Raw genomic sequence first — 18,303 nt, forward strand, 5'->3', positions numbered from 1 at the left:
TTGTCCGGTTTTCCCAAGGTTGTTCAGTTTGAGCAGATTTTCACTGTTATAGATAGGCTGAGGAAACAAGCTCATTTTATTCCCTGTAAAAAGGAGTTGTCTACTCCTGAAACAGCAAGGTTATTCATTAGGGAAATCTTTAGGTTACATGGATTACCAAAATCCATTGTATCCGATAATGATGGCCGTTTCATTAGCAACTTTTGGACAGCCCTATTAGAGAATCTCGGAACCAAACTGAAATTTACTACAGCCTTCCATCCTCAAGGAGATGGACAAAGTGAGAATGCCAATCAAACCATAATTACTTTACTTCGAGCTTATGTCCATGACCAACCTAGAAGGTGGCCAAAGTTCTTACCCATGTTAGAGTTTGCTTATAATAACACTGTACATACTTCCACCAAGAAAGCCCCATTTGAAATCATCTATGGGCAATGTTTACCCACTCCAATAACACACTTGGGGGAGCGAATTTTTGCTGCTGAACAGTTTGCTGAGGATATGTCACAGGTTATTGAGCAGGTAAAAGAACATATTAAGAAGGCCCAGGTTCAACAATCCAAGGCAGCCAATAAAAAAAGAAAAGAAGTTTATTACAAGGAGGATGATTGGGTTTTATTGAAGATTGATAAAAGAAGAATCAAGTCAGTGAGAGGAAGTACAAAACATGTCAAGTTAGCACCGAAGTTTTATGGTCCATTTCAGATTTCAGCAGCTTTATATCCAGAAGAAGGATCCAGAGCGTATGAGCTGAAGTTACCAGCCCACTGGCGTATGAAGAACATCTTTCATGTGAGCAATTTGAAGAGATACCATGGCGATACTTCTGCGTTTTTGGATACTCAGCATCAAGAAGAACCTGAACTTGCAGATGGGACTGAAGTTCTTACTCCGGAACAGATCGTGTACCATAAAGAGAAGAGTACTCGTGGAAAGAAGAGATATATGTATTTACTGAAGTTTAAAAACCAGCCAGCTAGTGATGCACAATGGATGGAAGAAGAGTTCTTTACAGATTTTCCACAGATACTCGCAGATTATAAAGAGGCGATGCAATTGCAGAAGTAACAAGAGAAAAGTGCACGTAAGAGGAAGAGACAAGCAATAATCCAGAAGAGGACTTCTGCTCATTCAAGCAGGAGGGAGTGTCATGACAAGAGAAATGATTATTTAGTTAACAAATAGTCATTAGAACCTTATTATTGTTAGGCGCCAATTTGATGGTGCGAATATATGTTTGTATTTATGATCGATCAAGCAGTGTAAATAGTACCGCCAAAACTATGTAACATTGGCCAATGATTAGTAATAAAGATGTGCACACGTGTGTCTAGGTCCTAGGGGCAATAGGAAAGGGAAAGGGTGCATTAGAGTGCATTGAATGGTAGGTGCATGGGTCATAGGATAAGGGTAGGTGTAAATGGGAAGATGGAACTTGAGCGATCTCAAGGGACATTAATGAAAGGGTATCACCCTTTCATTGGGAATCTCACGTAGCATTCTCTCTACCACATTGCATTCATCCGTGATCTCTCTCCCACCTTGCATGTAGGTCGAAAAAGAAACAAGTACTCTCACGAGGGCGCTCTTCCCCATTGGAGGGCCAACCGGCATTCAAATTCTGCATGCATTGCACACATTTGCATTTTCGAAAAGTGTGGACTTTTCACAGGAAGAGTCATTGGGATGCAGGTTTACGGGTGCTGAGGTATCTAAAGGGTACTTGCACCTACGGGATCACCTACACCAAAGGCATCGAACTAGGCGGGTTCTGTGACAGTGATTGGGCGGGTGATGCTGACACCAGAAGATCAACAACAGGGTATTGTTTTTTACTTGCATCTGGTGCCATCTCTTGGCTGAGTAAGAAGCAACCCACAGTGGCCCTTTCATCTACAGAGGCAGAGTACAGAGCCGCGTGTACAGCAGCCTGTGAGACACCGTGGTTGAGGTGGATTCTGAAGGACATGGACGTGTGTCAGGAGGACGCAACAGTGCTAATGTGCGACAATCAGAGTTGCATAGCCATTGCCAAGAATCCAGTGTACCATGCACGGACCAAGCACATCGAAGTTCATTACCACTTTGTCCGAGAGCTCATCATCGACAACGTGATCGAGCTCATGTACTGCCCGACTGCCGATAACTTGTCCAACATCCCTCGAGAACAGATGGAGCACCTCATCAAACGCATGGGGATTGGCCCACAGTTGTGACATTGAGGGGGGTGTTAGAAACTCACTGTGCCCACCTGTGAGCCCCCGATTTGAGGGGACAAGGGGCAGTGAGAGGTAGGGGGGCTGGGAGAGAGTGACTCAGGCCAGAAACAGAGGCAGAAAGAGGCGACCAGCACACGGGCTGGTCGCTGCCTGCAACAGCAGGAAAACAGGGGCCTTAGGCCTCACTTGGAGGCTCCTGCAGCTGCTCAGACTGGCTGCCCAGGGCACCCTTAAATAGGGGCCTGTGGCAAGCCAAGTCGGCCCAACCAGGGCCACCAATCAGGGCCAACCCTGGTCGGTTTTCTAGGGCCTACCTGGTCGGCCACCAGACAGGGTACCGACCCTGCTGGTCGGTCAACTCAAGGGGCCTGGGCAGTGCCTATAAAAGGCCCACTCCTTCAGTCATTCCAGCATCAAGTGCATAAACTGAAAGCCCCTCTCCAAGGCTGTGTTTAGCACTCAGAGCTGGTTCAGTTTGTGAGCGAGAGTCCATCAGTTTTCTCCAGCACTCCGCTGAGTTTTGTATTGCTCCCTTGGAGCCATTTTCTGCCCACCATCCGGTGGATGAATATACTCTCTCTCTCTCTCTCTCTCTCTCTCTCTCTCCATTTATATTTCTGAGTGTTAGTTTTGCACATCTGTGATCATCTATCTGAGTTGAGTGTGTAAGAGTTGGAGAGATCTTGGGTGGAGGTTTGAGTGATTCATTCCCTCCTATTAGCTAACAGGAATCACCACATCGATAGTCATCCCAATAATCATAGCAAGAGCATGAACGTCCCGCTCCTGCCACGCCTCAAGCTCCTGTCAATAGGCTCAAGTAACCTGCCTTTGTGATCCAACACCTCCGCTGGCTGCTCTACTTTTCCTTGCACCAACTTCCAAAGCTTCCAGGCCACAAAGTGTGTCTGGATCTTCACCTTCCAGAGTGGATAATTCGATCCATCTAGTTTCCCAGACTCACCGAAGTTGGGAATGAAAGAAGAGGGGATAAAAGATGAAGGAGAACGGGTGGGGATAGATATAGAGAAGCCTCTGACTTTGCCATCACGTCCTCGAACCCAATCTTTTACTTGCTGAAATCCACAGCAAAACCAACCACCAATCTAACACTGAATCGGAGTGTTTCAATGACCAAAACGCTCCTTCCTGTTAGAATAGTGGTCACTGTCCCAACTTGTCAGGGCACCCAGATGAGGCTGGCCCTGTGGGACATACTAGTTAGGCTAGGGAGGGAGCACTAGGAGCAGCCCCTGCTCTGGGGCTGCTAGGGGCTGGTCCAACCAGCCCCCGAACAAAGGCAATAGCAGACCCCAATCGGGGGCTGCTGAGGCTGGTCCAACCAGCCCCAAGACTGGGCAAGGTCGGCCAGGTCTGGCCAACCAAATGGCCGACCAGGTCGCCAGATCTGGCCGCGACCAGATGGCCGACCAACAGCCCAGGGGCGGCCTGATTTGGCCGCCCAGTTGGGCAGTAGTCTGCCCCATCATTTGGGGCAGACTGGGGCCTATATTAAGGCCCCTGTGCCCTGCTCATTGTACACTCAGTTGTGCTGCAGATCCTCTCCTGATCTTCGATTGTTTGCTGCTCCCTGAAGGCTTGTACTTGCAGCTCCTTGGTGACTGTTGATATCCCTGTTTGTAGGTGACCCAGTTGCTTAGTGTTTGCCTCCGGTTTGGTGGCTGGAATACAGGAGTTTGTTGCCTTCATCTCTTCATATCTTTGCTGTACTTTTCTGAGTACTTTTCCAGCATTGTTATAGATCTAGTTTGTGTGCTTCCGCTTGTTATCTGTGCGTGATCTCTAACATGGTATCAGAGCAGTAGTTGCTAAAGAGTTCCATCGCAAAGAAAGAGTTCTTCTGGTTCCTGAAAGCTTCAAAGGTGTGGTTCTCTGAGTGCTGGTTGGAGTTGTATTTTCAGCAAGCAAAAGAGTTGGTTTCTTGCAGACAGTATGTCAACATCTTCAGTGACAGTTCCCTCTCCCCCTTCTTCTTCTTTCTCTGCCTCTTCTATCATCCCTAACTTCGGTGAGTCAGGGAAGCTGGATGGTGCTAACTATCCACTGTGGAAAGTGAAGATCCGTAGTCACCTTGTGGCGCAGAAGTTGTGGCGGCATGTTATGGGGGGGGGGGGAGCCCAAACCTAAAGATCTGCTGACTCAGAGTGGTCAGTTGTTACAGCCGGCAGATAGAGATGAGCTGGAGGCCTGGGAGGATCGAGATTCGCATGCACTTGCGATGATCATTGGCACGATAGCTGATGCGGTGATTCCACATATTCAGATGGCAGAGACCTCGGTAGAGGCATGGGCCACTCTGTATGATACAGATGACATGGCACTGAAACTGAAGCGTCAGCACCAGCTCTCCTACCTGGGCAAGAACGACAGTGACAGTGTGCCTGGCCACATCACAGGGTGAAGGGTCAATTGGCATCAGTTGGTCACGGGGTGGACTTCACCCAAGTGGAGGCCCGTGAGGACATTCACAACAAGTCAGATGATCAAGCTCTCATGATGAAGGCTGATGACTTCTGGACCGGAGAGGAGTTTCTGACAGAGTACTGCTCCGCCTACGCAGCCACCGTAGGGGAGCAGGGGTCGTATGTTGATAGTGGCGCTTCCAGACACATATGTAACAAGGAGGAGTGGTTTTCATTCCTCGAGGCTGTTCCTGTGGCTTCCACGGTCATGGTAAGGGACAGCAGCAAATGTTATGTCAAGGGTATTGGCAGTGTTACCCTCATCACTGCTGGTGGCGACAAGATGGTGATTTCAGATGTACTCTACCTTCCAGGTTTGTGCAAGAACCTGAACTGTTCGTGCAAGGAAAGATGTCGATGGGATTTGTTGGCAGCTTGCACCAAGAGAGATGCATGTTGAAATGAAACAAAATGCCAACACCAAAAAACGTGAGGGCCCTGATTAAAACATACAGTTGGAACATTTTGGTGTAACCATGTCATGTATGTATGTTGAAAATGAGCTAGTGTTTTGTTAAGTCCATCACTTTGTTCTTCTGACATCAAGAAGAAGCACATAAAATGTCACATTGGCAAATGCTTCCTTTGAGGTGAAAGAGAACTTATCGAACCTGTACTCAGGCACAACAAAAAAGAGCTGTACAGGTCCAGGACGAACTTGTCCAAGATACTGCAAGGCTCGACTGATGCCTGATGCAAAGGACGCCCTTGACTTATTCTTGTTATCAGCAATAGTTACCTGAAAAATTCTTGCAGGTGTACAACCATTCTTCTCATAGAGAGCTATTCCATCCCAAGCCTTATTGTTGCCGGACAGAGGATGAAGGTACGTAGGGCTATCCGAAACTGCAGCTGGAAAGACAGCTTCTGTGGCAGCGCCTTTTCTACCCATACCCGACTTCAACCAAGTCTGGTTTAGCAATCTTGCAAAGAGCATCGTAGACACTTGGCCATCGTTCTGATCAAGCTTTCGTACCGTGAATGTACCGCCCTCTTGAATGAGAGAATGAAACTCTGCTTCAAACAAGTCTGCAATGTAATTTGCTGACATGCTCCCTCTGCCAATTTCAGCAAACCTTTCACCGAGCTCCATGCTCCTCCTGAGTTTGGCAACTTCATAAACCTTAGAGGAGACATACCTACTTGCAAATGTAACCTTGTATCCTGTACAAAGTTCATCCACGTCGTAGTGAAACACTTTTTGGCTTAAGTCATCTATAGCCAGACTATTCAAAACCTTTAGCACATCTTGAAAATTTGTGATGGCATCGATTGCTTTGTGCAAAAGGTCATAGTTGTCTTCTCGCCCAAAAACATGTCGAGGTATGCCACCCCAATGCCCAAACCGATCTCTCACTATGTTGGGATCAAGACCGTAAACCTGCTTATTCAAGATGAGGATTTCCTTCAAGGTCCACACAGGATCATAGAGAAGCTTGATACCACCCCTTTTAGAGAATTCGTAGTAATTCATTTTGTTTGGGGAGCATGCAACTACACATTTCAGAGGATAATGGAAGCCGTGGACTCGACCATCACAAAAGTACCAAGGAGTGCTATTATCGAAGACATTGTACGCACAGCTGAGAGATGAGTGACCAGAGACCTTCAACTTCGAGCCACCGTTCACCCACTTGAAAGCAAAAAAAGGAAGGCTTTCGTCCGCGAACTTTGCAATGGCATCCTCCTTTCTTTCGGCCACTGCGCGCCAAAGTAAGTAGACCAGAAATCCTGTTTTCCCAATACCCGGGTTGCCCAAGACAACCACACCCACTGGCGTGATTATTCTCGAATAACCAGTCAGCCATTCTTCCATGCGGTCTAAGATCACATTGTAGCAGCTTCTGACACAAATAGAGACGGGTTCTCCTCTTATATCATAGCGGCATGCATGCGCAACAGCATCCGCCAAAGGAGTGCCAACCTGAAAATGAAGAAACTGATGATGGACTTTACCTTCACAATCATCTTCGTCTTTGTCTTCTTCAGTATCCACAATCTCTGTGAGAAAAGCCTGTTTAGGATCTGCCAGATGATGCCAGGCTTTCACATCTGCCTTCGTATGCGCATCCACACTTGTACTCAGCTGTCGCTGCTCCAACATTTTTGATCCGCGCAGCAGCAGCAGGCACTTGCTAATACAAATCGCCTGCCATTCCGCCACACCGGAAGCCTGCCGCACCATCTTTGATCCACGCACAAGGCACTTGCCGATGCGAATCATCGTCTCTGTGTTTCTAGGCGCGCGCGCGCTCTCTCACTCTCTCTGTGTTTCTAGGCGCTCGCGCTTTCTCTCTCTCTGTGTCTCTGTATGCAACTGTCTGTTTCGGTCTATGGAGAGAGTAGTGTTAATTTTTGGGCTAATGCGTTTAATTTTTAGGGTAGGCAGCCTAAAAGGATGTTTCGCTTTCAAGAGCTCTCACGAAGCCACTTGTCTCAATTTCATACGTTGCTTTTCTCAAGATCTAATGGTGTGGATTGGGAAAGCTTTGCTTTTTTATTTAATTGAGTGTATGAGGAGCGCTTTCCTTTCTCCTTTAATTCAGTGTAACCACAAAAGCATACACACGCTTTTGATGATAAATCTTAATAAACGTTCCTACTTTCAAGCTAGAGCACAACTCATTGTGATTGACGCATCGTGAAGAATACCGTAAGAAGAATTTGTGGGAGAAAGTGCAGCAACAAGAAAGTGTCGCTCCAAACTCCCATTGCTCAAAAATTCCAAGACCAAAGGCTCTGTCAAAACACATCTGCTTAGGTACGTCTCTTTTCTGTCCATTCCATTGCTTTTTCTGTTCTTTCGGCGTGGCTGGTGGCGGCAGGTTTGCGATCTGGGTCGTAGGAGAGATTCTGAGTAAAGACGGGGGTGAGGGTGAGGAAAGGGATGGAGCACAGAGCCATGGAGGGGGGCGATGAGGTGAGGGTCTTAATAAACAGACTGAAACGTGCAGTCTTCTCCACTTGAAGACATTCCCGTCCTCCTTTTCCTCAGCTTGCTTGCGCTTTTGTCATAGTTGTCTACACCGATTGTCTTTTGTTAACCTCGATTCATGGCATTGGCATGTGATGATGAATCTTAAGGCTTGCGATTTCGAGCGAGAAGGTGAGAATATGTTGTGCTCGATCGTGCGGTGAATTTTCCATAGGTGAAAGTGTCTCACCAGAAAGATTTCTTCCAAAAAAAAACCTCGGACGCCGAGGAAAAGCGGAGGATTGATTCTGGGTTTGCTCCCACACATCATCAGTGAAAGAGGCCTTGATCTCGTGAATGAGCTTCCGGCTGTCGTAGATCAAGTCTATTGATCCTAGCTCTGCTACACCATTCAGCGTTGGCAATCGATATCGCACACAACCAAAGCTTCAGCATGTAATCGCCAACCCTTTGAATTAAACTTGTACAATAGTTAGCATGCGATATTATGGATTAGAGCTTCGAATGCTCCACCTCGCAGACCTAGCTTTTTCACCACTCAGCTCAAGATTTGCACTGATTCTTTGCAAGGAAAGAGCGCCCACAAAGTCAGAAGAACACGATCAATAAAAAAGGAGGAGATCTGTGTAGTTCAAGCTGGTCTCACATTCAAAGAGCTGCTGAAATAGTCAATGAGTTGTCTCAGGAGTGTGGATCCGCTTGAGAGCTGATGCCACATTATTCCTCAAGGGAGATGTGGATCCTCCTCCCAAACCTTGCGTCGATTTCCCACCTTGGGTCCCTCCGCCCTGTTGCATCGGTAATTCCCCTCCATCGTGATGCTGCACAGAGGATCCTCTCCTCTGCCTCTGGCCTCATTCCGAAGATGCATATTTGCAATTCAAGTGATGCCCCTCCCCACACTTATCAATCACCCATGATTCCTGACAAGCCTATCCGTCGTCTACTGTGTCATCTATCTTTGAGAAAGCATCCAGCGGGACTTGAGACTGAGGAGTGCCACAGATATCACATATTTCATCTGCTTCATTGTTGAGAAGCGATAGAGCGATGAGCTTTGAGGGAGAAAACTTCCATATGTTCTCCTTGTCGACGGCGTTCGTATCACTTTTATCCACTCGCTCACGCTTTACGGAATCCGAGTTCTGTTTAGTTCTCTCTCTTTTTTTGGGCCTTCCGGTGGGCAGATGCGAATTTTGTAATGGAGGGGAGGGAGGGCAAGGGCAGGCTTAGAAATGCAGTTTTCTTTATGTAATGCAGTTTTTGAATTTATGATTGGCTTAGAAATGAAAAATTTTTGAATCATTATTTTATCCAATATACATGTGTTATTTTTTGCGTGTTTTTTTATTAGATATACATGTTTAATTTTTTTACTCGTTCCTTTATTAAATTCAAGAATTAGATTTAATGATGTCTTCACGTGTTTGCATGGATGAGCAAGGGGAGAGGGAGGGGAAGTGGAGGAGGGGGGAGGCCAAGCGAGAGCCAGAGAGGGAGGGAGAGGAGGAGCTCAGAGGAAGATGACGAAGATGAGAGGCTATGTGGCTATGGCGAGAGCTTGCAGCTTCCCAGAGATAAGTAGAGCATCCAAAGTTCGAACCCCTTGCATTTGTTTATGGTACAGATTCCCCTATTATTTCCCCTTCATTAGCTTGTGTTACCTAGCTAGGTAGCGTTTGTGTTACCTAGCTAGGTAGCGTTTGTTGGAAGTTGAACACTCCACCAACCTCTAAGCCGGAAGCCGGTTCAATTGGTTGGAAGGGGGGGGGTCATCGATGCCTCCGATAGCCTATGGTTTATTGATTGGCCATTTTTTTTGACATGATAAAATTTTTGAATTTGTTAAATTCATTGTACGATATCAACTTTTTACCTTGGGGCATTTCCACAAGGATCTACTCATATGGTATATTGTTTGATGTTGTCTTAATTACCTTAAAACCCAGAATAAGAAAGATTACAGATGCATGATAATGTTTTTACACATGCTGTCAACTTGGTACCTTGGAGTATTTTTGTAAGGTTTTGCTCAAATGGTGTATTGTTTGACCATGTTTCCAATGTAATTTTTTTTTAAATATTTGTTAAGTTCACCATATAATATCAACTTTGTACCTTGGGGTATTTCTGCAAGGATCTGCTCATATGGTATATTGGCATGATCTTGACTTTGCAATTATAATTTTAAATTTTCTGTCTCTTAACTTTGTATTTTGCTTTCGTTTAGGACATGTTGAACGTCTTGACATGGCAACCAAGGAACATTCCAAAGAATTGAAGAGGCTTTTTGCCTATATTCAAAGAGAAGTACTCTTACTCGTCGCACACATGGACAAGACAATGATCGAAAAAATCGGGGACGATGACACTATGTTAGATGTATTCAAACAACATGTGATGCAAAGGCTAAATAAAATCAAAGAGGTGTCAAAGATACAAGATCAAGTAAAAGACATATTCACAGATGTAGCCTGGTCAGAAGAATTGGAAAAGCGTGTGACGACCATCATAGGAAACATCACATATCATGCACAATATGTAGACGAATCGCTATCTTCGAATGAGAAGTGTTTGGCTTGGCATAGTATGTGGAAACAAAGAAAAGCCAGTGGTATACGAGCAAATTTGTATGCGCTAGCTAAGAAGAAGATTGGTCCAAATCCAACCGAGGAATATGCACGTGCCAGAATAAATACATCGAACAATGCTTCTACCCAACAAGTGGACAGTACTGCTACGACTTTTCCTACAACAACCTATACTGCCTGGCTGCTGCAAGATCATGTATATGAAATATATACGGATAAAAAAATCAGTGCTGGGTCTGAAGGGCAACTTTTCCTAGCAAGAATCAAAGGAGTACGAGGCATCAGCCCGATTGCTTATTATGTAGCAAAGAGTTTTAAAGGCAATGTAGAGAAAAGAGAGTCTACTTTCATGAAAGAATCAACAATGCAAGTTAAACATAGCGTCCTGGTTCAGCCAATTGCTATGTCAATAAGTGCACCACATTGGATTTTCACGCCATATTTTAATGGAGAGACACTGTACACATTTTTCAAAGAAAGCAAAAAAAGGTTCATGCATTGCAAGCCTGAGTTGGATACAAAGCAAATCCCTGCAAATAACATACAACAGGTTGTGACTCTCGTACTAGAACTTTGCTTTGCTCTTTGCCTTGGCCTTCAGAAGCTACACGAACAAGGTTGGATCCACAATGATTTACACAGTGGAAACGTCCTTCTGGACTATGCAGCTACTATGCGAGTGCAGATTGGTATTTGTGATTGGGGACGCGCTACATATGTAATAAATCCAAAGGAGAACTTGTTAGCCAGACATTTTAGTGAGGAAGATACTAAGTACAAGAATAGAATTGAGCTCGAAAGAGAGAGACTTGGCAAGATGGGTTGGCTAGCTCCTGAGCTATATGATGGTACTACAAAAAAACCTTGGACATCTGCTTCGGACATTTTCTCTCTAGGAAATTTGTACATAAAAGATAGGATGGAGGTGCTTCAAGTACAAATGCATAATTTCAAGTCCATCCCACAATAAATTTACCATGAAAACTTTTTGGCGTACCCTTGTAAAAGGAAAGCCTTTGGCATTATTCCAAACTTTAGATAGGCCAAAAATAAGAGATTTGTAAAAATTGCTTAAATTTTTGGTGGTGAAGAGCCTTCTTGGTGGTGTAAGGGCTCCACGTTTTGTGTATTTTGAAAAACATTTACGATAGGAAAAAACAAGAAACACTCACTGTTTGCAAAATAAAAATAAAAAAACGTTTCAAATAGGAAAAAGCGAGCAAAACACGCATCAAAAAACCAGCCCATCATCATTATTTTTTATTTAACATTGCACCAAAGAAAAAAAAAAACAAGGCAGGAGAACCCTTCTCTTATCTTCTTGTTAGAGGCAATCTCTAATTTTGCTCTCTTTATTTTGATAAATATTTTCATATTTGTCATAGGATGTTTTGATTTGACGCAAATGTATGTGTGGCTGAGGTTCCTCACTCCATGACCCCTCTCAGTATTGTCCTGCTCAGCCTCCACATCATCAAAAGCGCCTGTCTTGGCCATCTCGTGGTAATTTGCATCCCTATTATGTGCTGTTGGGATGGTTACACCACCACCACCACCACCACCTCCTCCTCCTCCTCCTCCTCAACCCTTGTCGCTCCTATAACAGAGCTTTCAGAGAAGCTGCAAGAAAGTAACCACGCGAGCAACAGCACAAACCACCATGAAAGAAGGGCGGAGCTGCACACGGTTTAGGCGATGATTTGCCTTATCATGGTGAGTTATAAAATGGGCCAATCATGGATTTTCATTAAGGAAACCCGCCATACTCCAACCTTGTCTTTCTCACTCACTAGGAAAAAAGTTTTTTTTTCTTTTTTGTGTGGTGAGAATTGGTTCTATATAACAATATGAAAGACTATTGTTAGGACGAGAAACCTCACCGGTTTTTGACAAGAACGTGTTTACCCCTTCTTGAACCTCCTCGGTTTTTGACAAGAACGTGTTTACCCCTTCTTGAACCTCCTCTTGAAACTTCCAAATTGCGCGCGTGCCTCCCCATTCTTATCGCGTAGCATTTTTGTGAAACTCTTCTTTTATATAATATAGAGATCTCTTTTTCGAACCTCCAAATATAGAGACCTCTTCTTCGAACTTCCAAACTGCGTGCTCGACTAGCCTTGCCATTCTTGCCACCTATATAGAGACCTCTTCTTCGAACTTCCAAACTGCGTGCTCGACTAGCCTTGCCATTCTTGCCACCTATAACAATATGAAAGACTATTCTTGCCTCGCCCATTCGACAGGTACTTGCTCCTCCTCAAACCTTCAAACTGCATGCTCGACTAGCCTCTCCGTTCTCGCCACCTAACAGCTTTGTGAAACTCTTCCTTTATATAACATAGAGATAGAGATGCCACATCAAGTCAAGCCAAATGTTTTCAACAAAACAAAAACAGCCCATTCTCACTCATTCAGCCCACTTTAATGTGCCTTTTTCGTAGGGTGTGCACAGTCCTAGGGAACACAATGATGCAGAACAAATGGCATGTCTAGAACCAAAGAAAAAAGGCTGCTGCAAATTTTTCTTCAAAAATATTTCCCCTTTTCAATTTTGCCGTGGTTAGCAACCAGTGATTGGATCTTCCACATTAGACCTTTCATTTGGCGGTTTAAATTCTAAACAACGAATTTGTGGGAGAAATTCAGAATAAGAATCAAAGATTGACATTCTTCACAGACAGAATACCAATGTGCGCGCTGTGTAGGTATGCATTAGAGTTGATGATCATCCATTGTTAGACCCGTTGACAAGAGAAAGAAAGAACAAGTGCCTAAATTAAGGATTGATTAATGCTACAAGCGGCAAAAGAAATAACTAAGCTGCATAATTTGGCCAGATCTACTGAGTTTATACGAATATAAAACAGGTGTGTGTAATTAAGAGCCTGATGCAAGCAGTGTGAAGGAGTAATTAGCCTCTGATTAAGTTAATCCTGGGGAGGAGCATCAAACTTCCTGGAGCTATTTACAATCTTCTGTACGTCGGACCAAGTAGGGGGCAAACGTTTGGATAAGCTGCCGTCGGAATCCTGGAGGCTCTTCTTCTCGTGGTGTTGCGTTAATGATGGGATAATTGAAGCAGGAGCTGCACCCTTATGAGCGTCACTGATCATCGACGACCCATCAAAACTGTCTTGCTCGGCCACCTGCGCACCCTTATCAGCCTCACTCCATGACCCGCCTTGCAGCTCAGCCTCGGCCGCGTCATCAAAAACGCCCATCTTGGCCACCTCGTCGTAGCTTGCATCCCTCGTAATCATGCGCTCTTGCATGGATAACTGGCGCTCCTCCTCCTCCTCCACCTGCTTCCTTGTAGCTGCAGAAGTTCCTATAACAAAGCTTGCTAGAAAAGAGAAGATGCGGGAAAGCAGAAACGCCAGCAGAAGCACAAAGCAGCAAGTGAGCACTAAGTGGAAGGAAGGGAGGAGCTGCATACTTTCAAAGCAGCTTCCGAGGGGATAGATTTTGCAAGCTTGGGCGGCTGCAACACGAAGATAATTCAGCAGCAGCTACTATCTTCTGCTATGCCTAAGTGCCTAAGTGACCACGTTAGTGTTGAGATTCCGTGCCTCTACCTATGGCTATTCTGAAAATACTTTTATTAGCACGTAGGACCATCCCCCTTGTCTTGACTCTTTCAACAAACACATACACATGAGCTGTCTTAGCTCATCCCAATCCACTTTACTATGCCAAAGTGTGTGGGTTGCGTGCACCAAGAGTGAAGAGGTATGAACCAATTTTCTAGTTGAGTGCACCAAGAGTCAAGAAGTATGGACCAATTTTCTAGGGTAAGCATTCCCCTTGTAAGATATAAGCTCATTAATTTTTCTAGTGTAATCTCGCTGGTGTATAAGCTCGGTAATTTTTCTAGTGTAATCTACCTGCTGGTGTATAAGATCCGTAATTTTTCCCTTCCTGTTTCAAAAAATTTCTCCTCCAAATTTTCATCCCTCAAGATGATACCACGGTATTTTCTAGACCAATGTTGAGGGCATTTTGATTTTGAACAATATCGTAGCCAAATTTTGTTTGACAATTACTTAATTTTTTGAGGTTGTATAACCTTAGGAGTTAATTAATTTGTTGAGGTTGTATACCGTTAGTCTAAGGTGTGGAGATGGGACCTAAAAAAATCGAATTCTCAAGGTTTTTCTGGATGCTTCCTTAACTGCCTCATGTGGGAATAAAACGCAAAGAGGCTCTGGCCATTTTGAGGCCGTGCCCTCCGCGCGCGCGCGCGCACGCGCACACACACACACACACACTCTCACACACAGAGAACGAAATGAATGAAAGAACGAACATTTCTTCTTTTTTTTGGTGCAGCGCTCCACGAACGTTCCTTTTTTTTGCGATGTCCGTCTTTTTCATTGCGATGTAGGTGTTAGGAGAACATTTTTAACCTTAAGGTTAAAACGTTAGTGCCACTTTAATTAATTAGCATTGTTACAGGTGCTAATTCATTAAAGTGCATAGTAGCCCGAATATGGGATATCAAGTTCAACATGGGGCCAATGGAAGACCACCAAATTCATGCAATCACATCTCTCAACTGAGCATGATTCTGTGGATTTTTTTTCCCTGGTTTTCTAAAGGTCCCAACCTATTTTTGTGCTAAGTTAGGTGGCATTTTTGTTTCACGGCATGTTTTGTTTACTAGCCTCTGATAGGAGGATTTACCCCAACAACAGGTAAGATGTGCATACCAATTTTCTTGTAATAGAAGGACATGTTACTACTTAGGCAAGATGCACATAGGACACCATGCTTAGGTATTATGGCATGTATGGGCAAAAGGCATGTGGGAGAAAGAACCTTTACAATGTTTGCAGACATTTTCTATGAGGATCCACTTCAAAAAGGGATTTTTTTCTTACCTAATCATGGCAATGAACAGACTTTAAAAAAATGCAACAAGTGGGGCTTACAAGATTTAAACTTTGTGGCCTCCACTTTAACATGTGTTGTTTAACTGAGTTTCTCCTTAAATCTGTGCTTTATTTGCTAAAAGTTAGAATTATATTTACCACCCTAACTCTCACTTGAGAATGGGTCACCTTAAAATCTCAGGGGGTTCATTATATGTAAACCCTCTATATCACGTGCATTCAAGGCCTAATTAAAAAACCCCTTATCTATAAATTTTTCATGAATAAAACACACCCTTTTTCTATTCAATCTGTAAATACCCCTTTTAAATGGTACCCTTCAGAAGTATGTAAAAAATGTGCAAAAAAGGGATTTTAAAAACCCCTTCTATTGAACCTATGTGCTACGCTTGCATATTTATGAGTGAACCCCCTGAGCTTAAAATTATGTACAACTAATACAATTTTTTCAAAAGCTCTGCTAAAGTTGTAGCTCTTTGCAGGACGGAGTTCACATAGCTATGCATGCACAAGTGGGCAAGATGGTCATAACCACACAACATTAGTCATGAATGGCTACAAGCCACTCTCCACCTTTATTCATCATGTTTGTGTGCAAACAACATCCTAAAATCAAGCTCTATGGAGCCTCATTGTCTCTCGTGCAATGGACATAAAAAAAAAATCTTTTGATAACAATTGTGAATGGTGAAAGTGGTCGAGCGACACTCGCTTTATGGAGTCTTGTTGATTCCCTTAACCTTGTGGTACTTGATGAATGTATGAGTGTGATCTTTTTAAGAAATAAAAATTTCTACTAAATGCCTTTTTATAACCAGGTTGAAGTTTAGGAAGGGGTACTCTATATCAAAGTATTGAACATTAGGCTAATCTTTCTTCAAGGGTAGTAAAATAGTGTTAATACATTGGGCTAATCTTTCTCCAAGGGTAGTATATAATAGTGTCAACATATTGGAGAACATAATCTCTTTTAAAATTGTAAGCATTAGTCCATCTATAAGTTATGGAGTATTGTGCATGGTAGATACACTCAAAAGCCTCGATGTAGGCATTTGACCTATTATATTATTGAATAATCACCTATAGATCTTTTTATATGGCTCCTTCTTTGTTACTCAAGAAAATGGTTAGGTGACCTATATGTGTGAAAGGTATAAAGATCGAGGACAAATCTTTTTCCAATCCATTAAAAAAAACCCTTTATATCAACCATTGGGCTAATATTAGCCTTGATTTTTTTCTTTGCTAACAACTCACAAAAGAATCACCACCTGATCACTTGTGGGTAACCACATTGGTTCTTTTGTGAAGTCTCTTTCACATAAAGGGTGTAATACCTTTACATGTGCCTATCTCACATCCCAGCATTCATGTATTAGAAAAGTCATTATGTATGATCCATCATGGTTTCTGACATGCTCAATAGAATTTACATGTGTCCCAACATATCACAACAAACCTTGATTTGATCATTTAGATTGTTAAAAATTTCTTATGCATCACCATCTCAAAAACAAGTGAAAGGCATCCTTCACAAACACCTTCACTTATTTCTTTCTCAAGAAAATATTGCTAATGAGTTAGATCTAACTATAAAACAATTTTTAAAAATACTTTGCCTTAATTTTACTTTCTTTTTTCAAAAAAGGTAACACATGAAGGGTTCACAAAAGAAGCATCAATAACCTTTATTCAATTTCTTGTTTCTTTCTAGATTATTAGATTGTTATGCACACACCCTCCTAGGCAAGCCCTACCCCCATCCCCATGTTTTTTATAACAGCTCATGAGTGAAGAGAGAGAGAGAGAGAGAGAGAGAGAGAGAGAGAGAGAGAGAGTCAAACTTAGGCCCCCCCTAGTTTTTATAGCAATTCAAGAGCATAGTGAGAGAAAATCGAGCCCAAGCCCTCCTAGGAAAATTGAAGCCCTTTTTTGGATCTTGCCTTGAATTTGAAAGTACAACTACCCTATTCACACACACTAATGCCATCGCACTCACACAGGGGTGGAGAATTGAACCCGTATCCTTGGGACTCTTGATCTCCAACCTTACCACACAGCACTATGATGCGATCGGCAAAAAAAATGAAAGTCCTATTCGATGCACTACAACACTTATCAATTTTTTCACATGTTTTCACTCTTTTTTTTTTCTCAATAGTAGATCCTTCTGCAAGTTAATACATGAGCATAGCCGAGAGCCTTTTTTAGAAAACCGGCGCATGAAAGTAGTGTGTAGAGTGGGCGTGCCTTTGAACCAGCTAGATCTTGAACTTAGGATCCCCTCTCCAGAGTTAAGCACCTCCAGCATTGGTATAGGCTCTACAACGACGTCACACACATGTTTCCTTTTTTTCTGGGCTTGGATGGAAATTTGAAAGTACACTACTCACATGAACACTAGATGCCATCGCTTTGAGAGGAGGAAGTTTGAACCCATCACCTAAGGACTCTCAAAGTCCTTTACTACTTCACATTGACAAACATGTTTTCTCTCTTATCGATGTACAACCAATCAAGAAAATGGCCTTTAATCATTCGACCATTTAAGCGACAGGTTTTTTTTTCAATAAAGCATTTTTATTATTGAAGAAAATCGAGACAAGTTACAAAAGTCGGGCTGACATCAAATAGCGGTCAAGGCCATTTTCAGGTCGAGACTTCTCTCACTATCCTAGGCAATCAGCAAAGAGCAATGACCCTCTGGGTCTCTATCCTAGACTCTAGAGGTATTGGAGCTTCAGCACATAGCTTAGATTCACGTTTACAAGATATTCTCTCTTCTCTTGAAGCTGAAGAATCTTGACCTTATCTGTGACATTCTTTGGAGTGCTTCCAATAGGGCCTACCAGTTTTGAAGCGACAGGTTTTCAATGAACGGGGTTTGTGATAATTATTGCAACTTGTATGTTGGCTCCATGTTCTTCTTTTTGGCCATTTGGCAAAGGTGTGTGGGCATGTGGTAGATCCTTTATTCTCGAGAGGTGACAGGCCCTGACCGACCCACTTTTTTAATGCGGTCTACATTCGTGTGTAGAACCGTGTGTGTGTGCATGCGCTGAGGTTGCATTGAAAGCTTTCCTTGGCATAGAAAGGATGCAATTAGAATTGATTTTTTACGTGATTATAATAAGCTGATTATTACAAAACACCTGATAACTGGTTGAATTTGATGCTCCC

At 43.3% G+C, this 18,303-nt stretch overlaps 1 protein-coding gene across 1 annotated transcript; it reads right to left on the reverse strand.

Annotated features, from left to right (window-relative positions):
- Positions 1-5,114: 5,114 nt before the first annotated feature.
- Positions 5,115-7,708, reverse strand: LOC147606843 (uncharacterized). Its single transcript, XM_086791435.1, has one exon. The coding sequence runs from the start codon at positions 6,927-6,929 to the stop codon at positions 5,229-5,231; it is 1,701 nt and encodes a 566-aa protein (XP_086647561.1). The 5' UTR covers positions 6,930-7,708; the 3' UTR covers positions 5,115-5,228.
- Positions 7,709-18,303: the final 10,595 nt, after the last annotated feature.

Source organism: Cibotium barometz, chromosome 56 (genome assembly GCF_041138505.1).
Source record: "Cibotium barometz isolate CiBa-2024 chromosome 56, ASM4113850v1, whole genome shotgun sequence".
Taxonomy (NCBI): Eukaryota; Viridiplantae; Streptophyta; class Polypodiopsida; order Cyatheales; family Cibotiaceae; genus Cibotium; species Cibotium barometz.

What these genes read in the sequence shown, in the direction of transcription:
- LOC147606843 (XM_086791435.1), bottom strand. Translation starts at nt 6,929, where the DNA reads ATGATTCGCATCGGCAAGTGCCTTGTGCGTGGATCAAAGATGGTGCGG.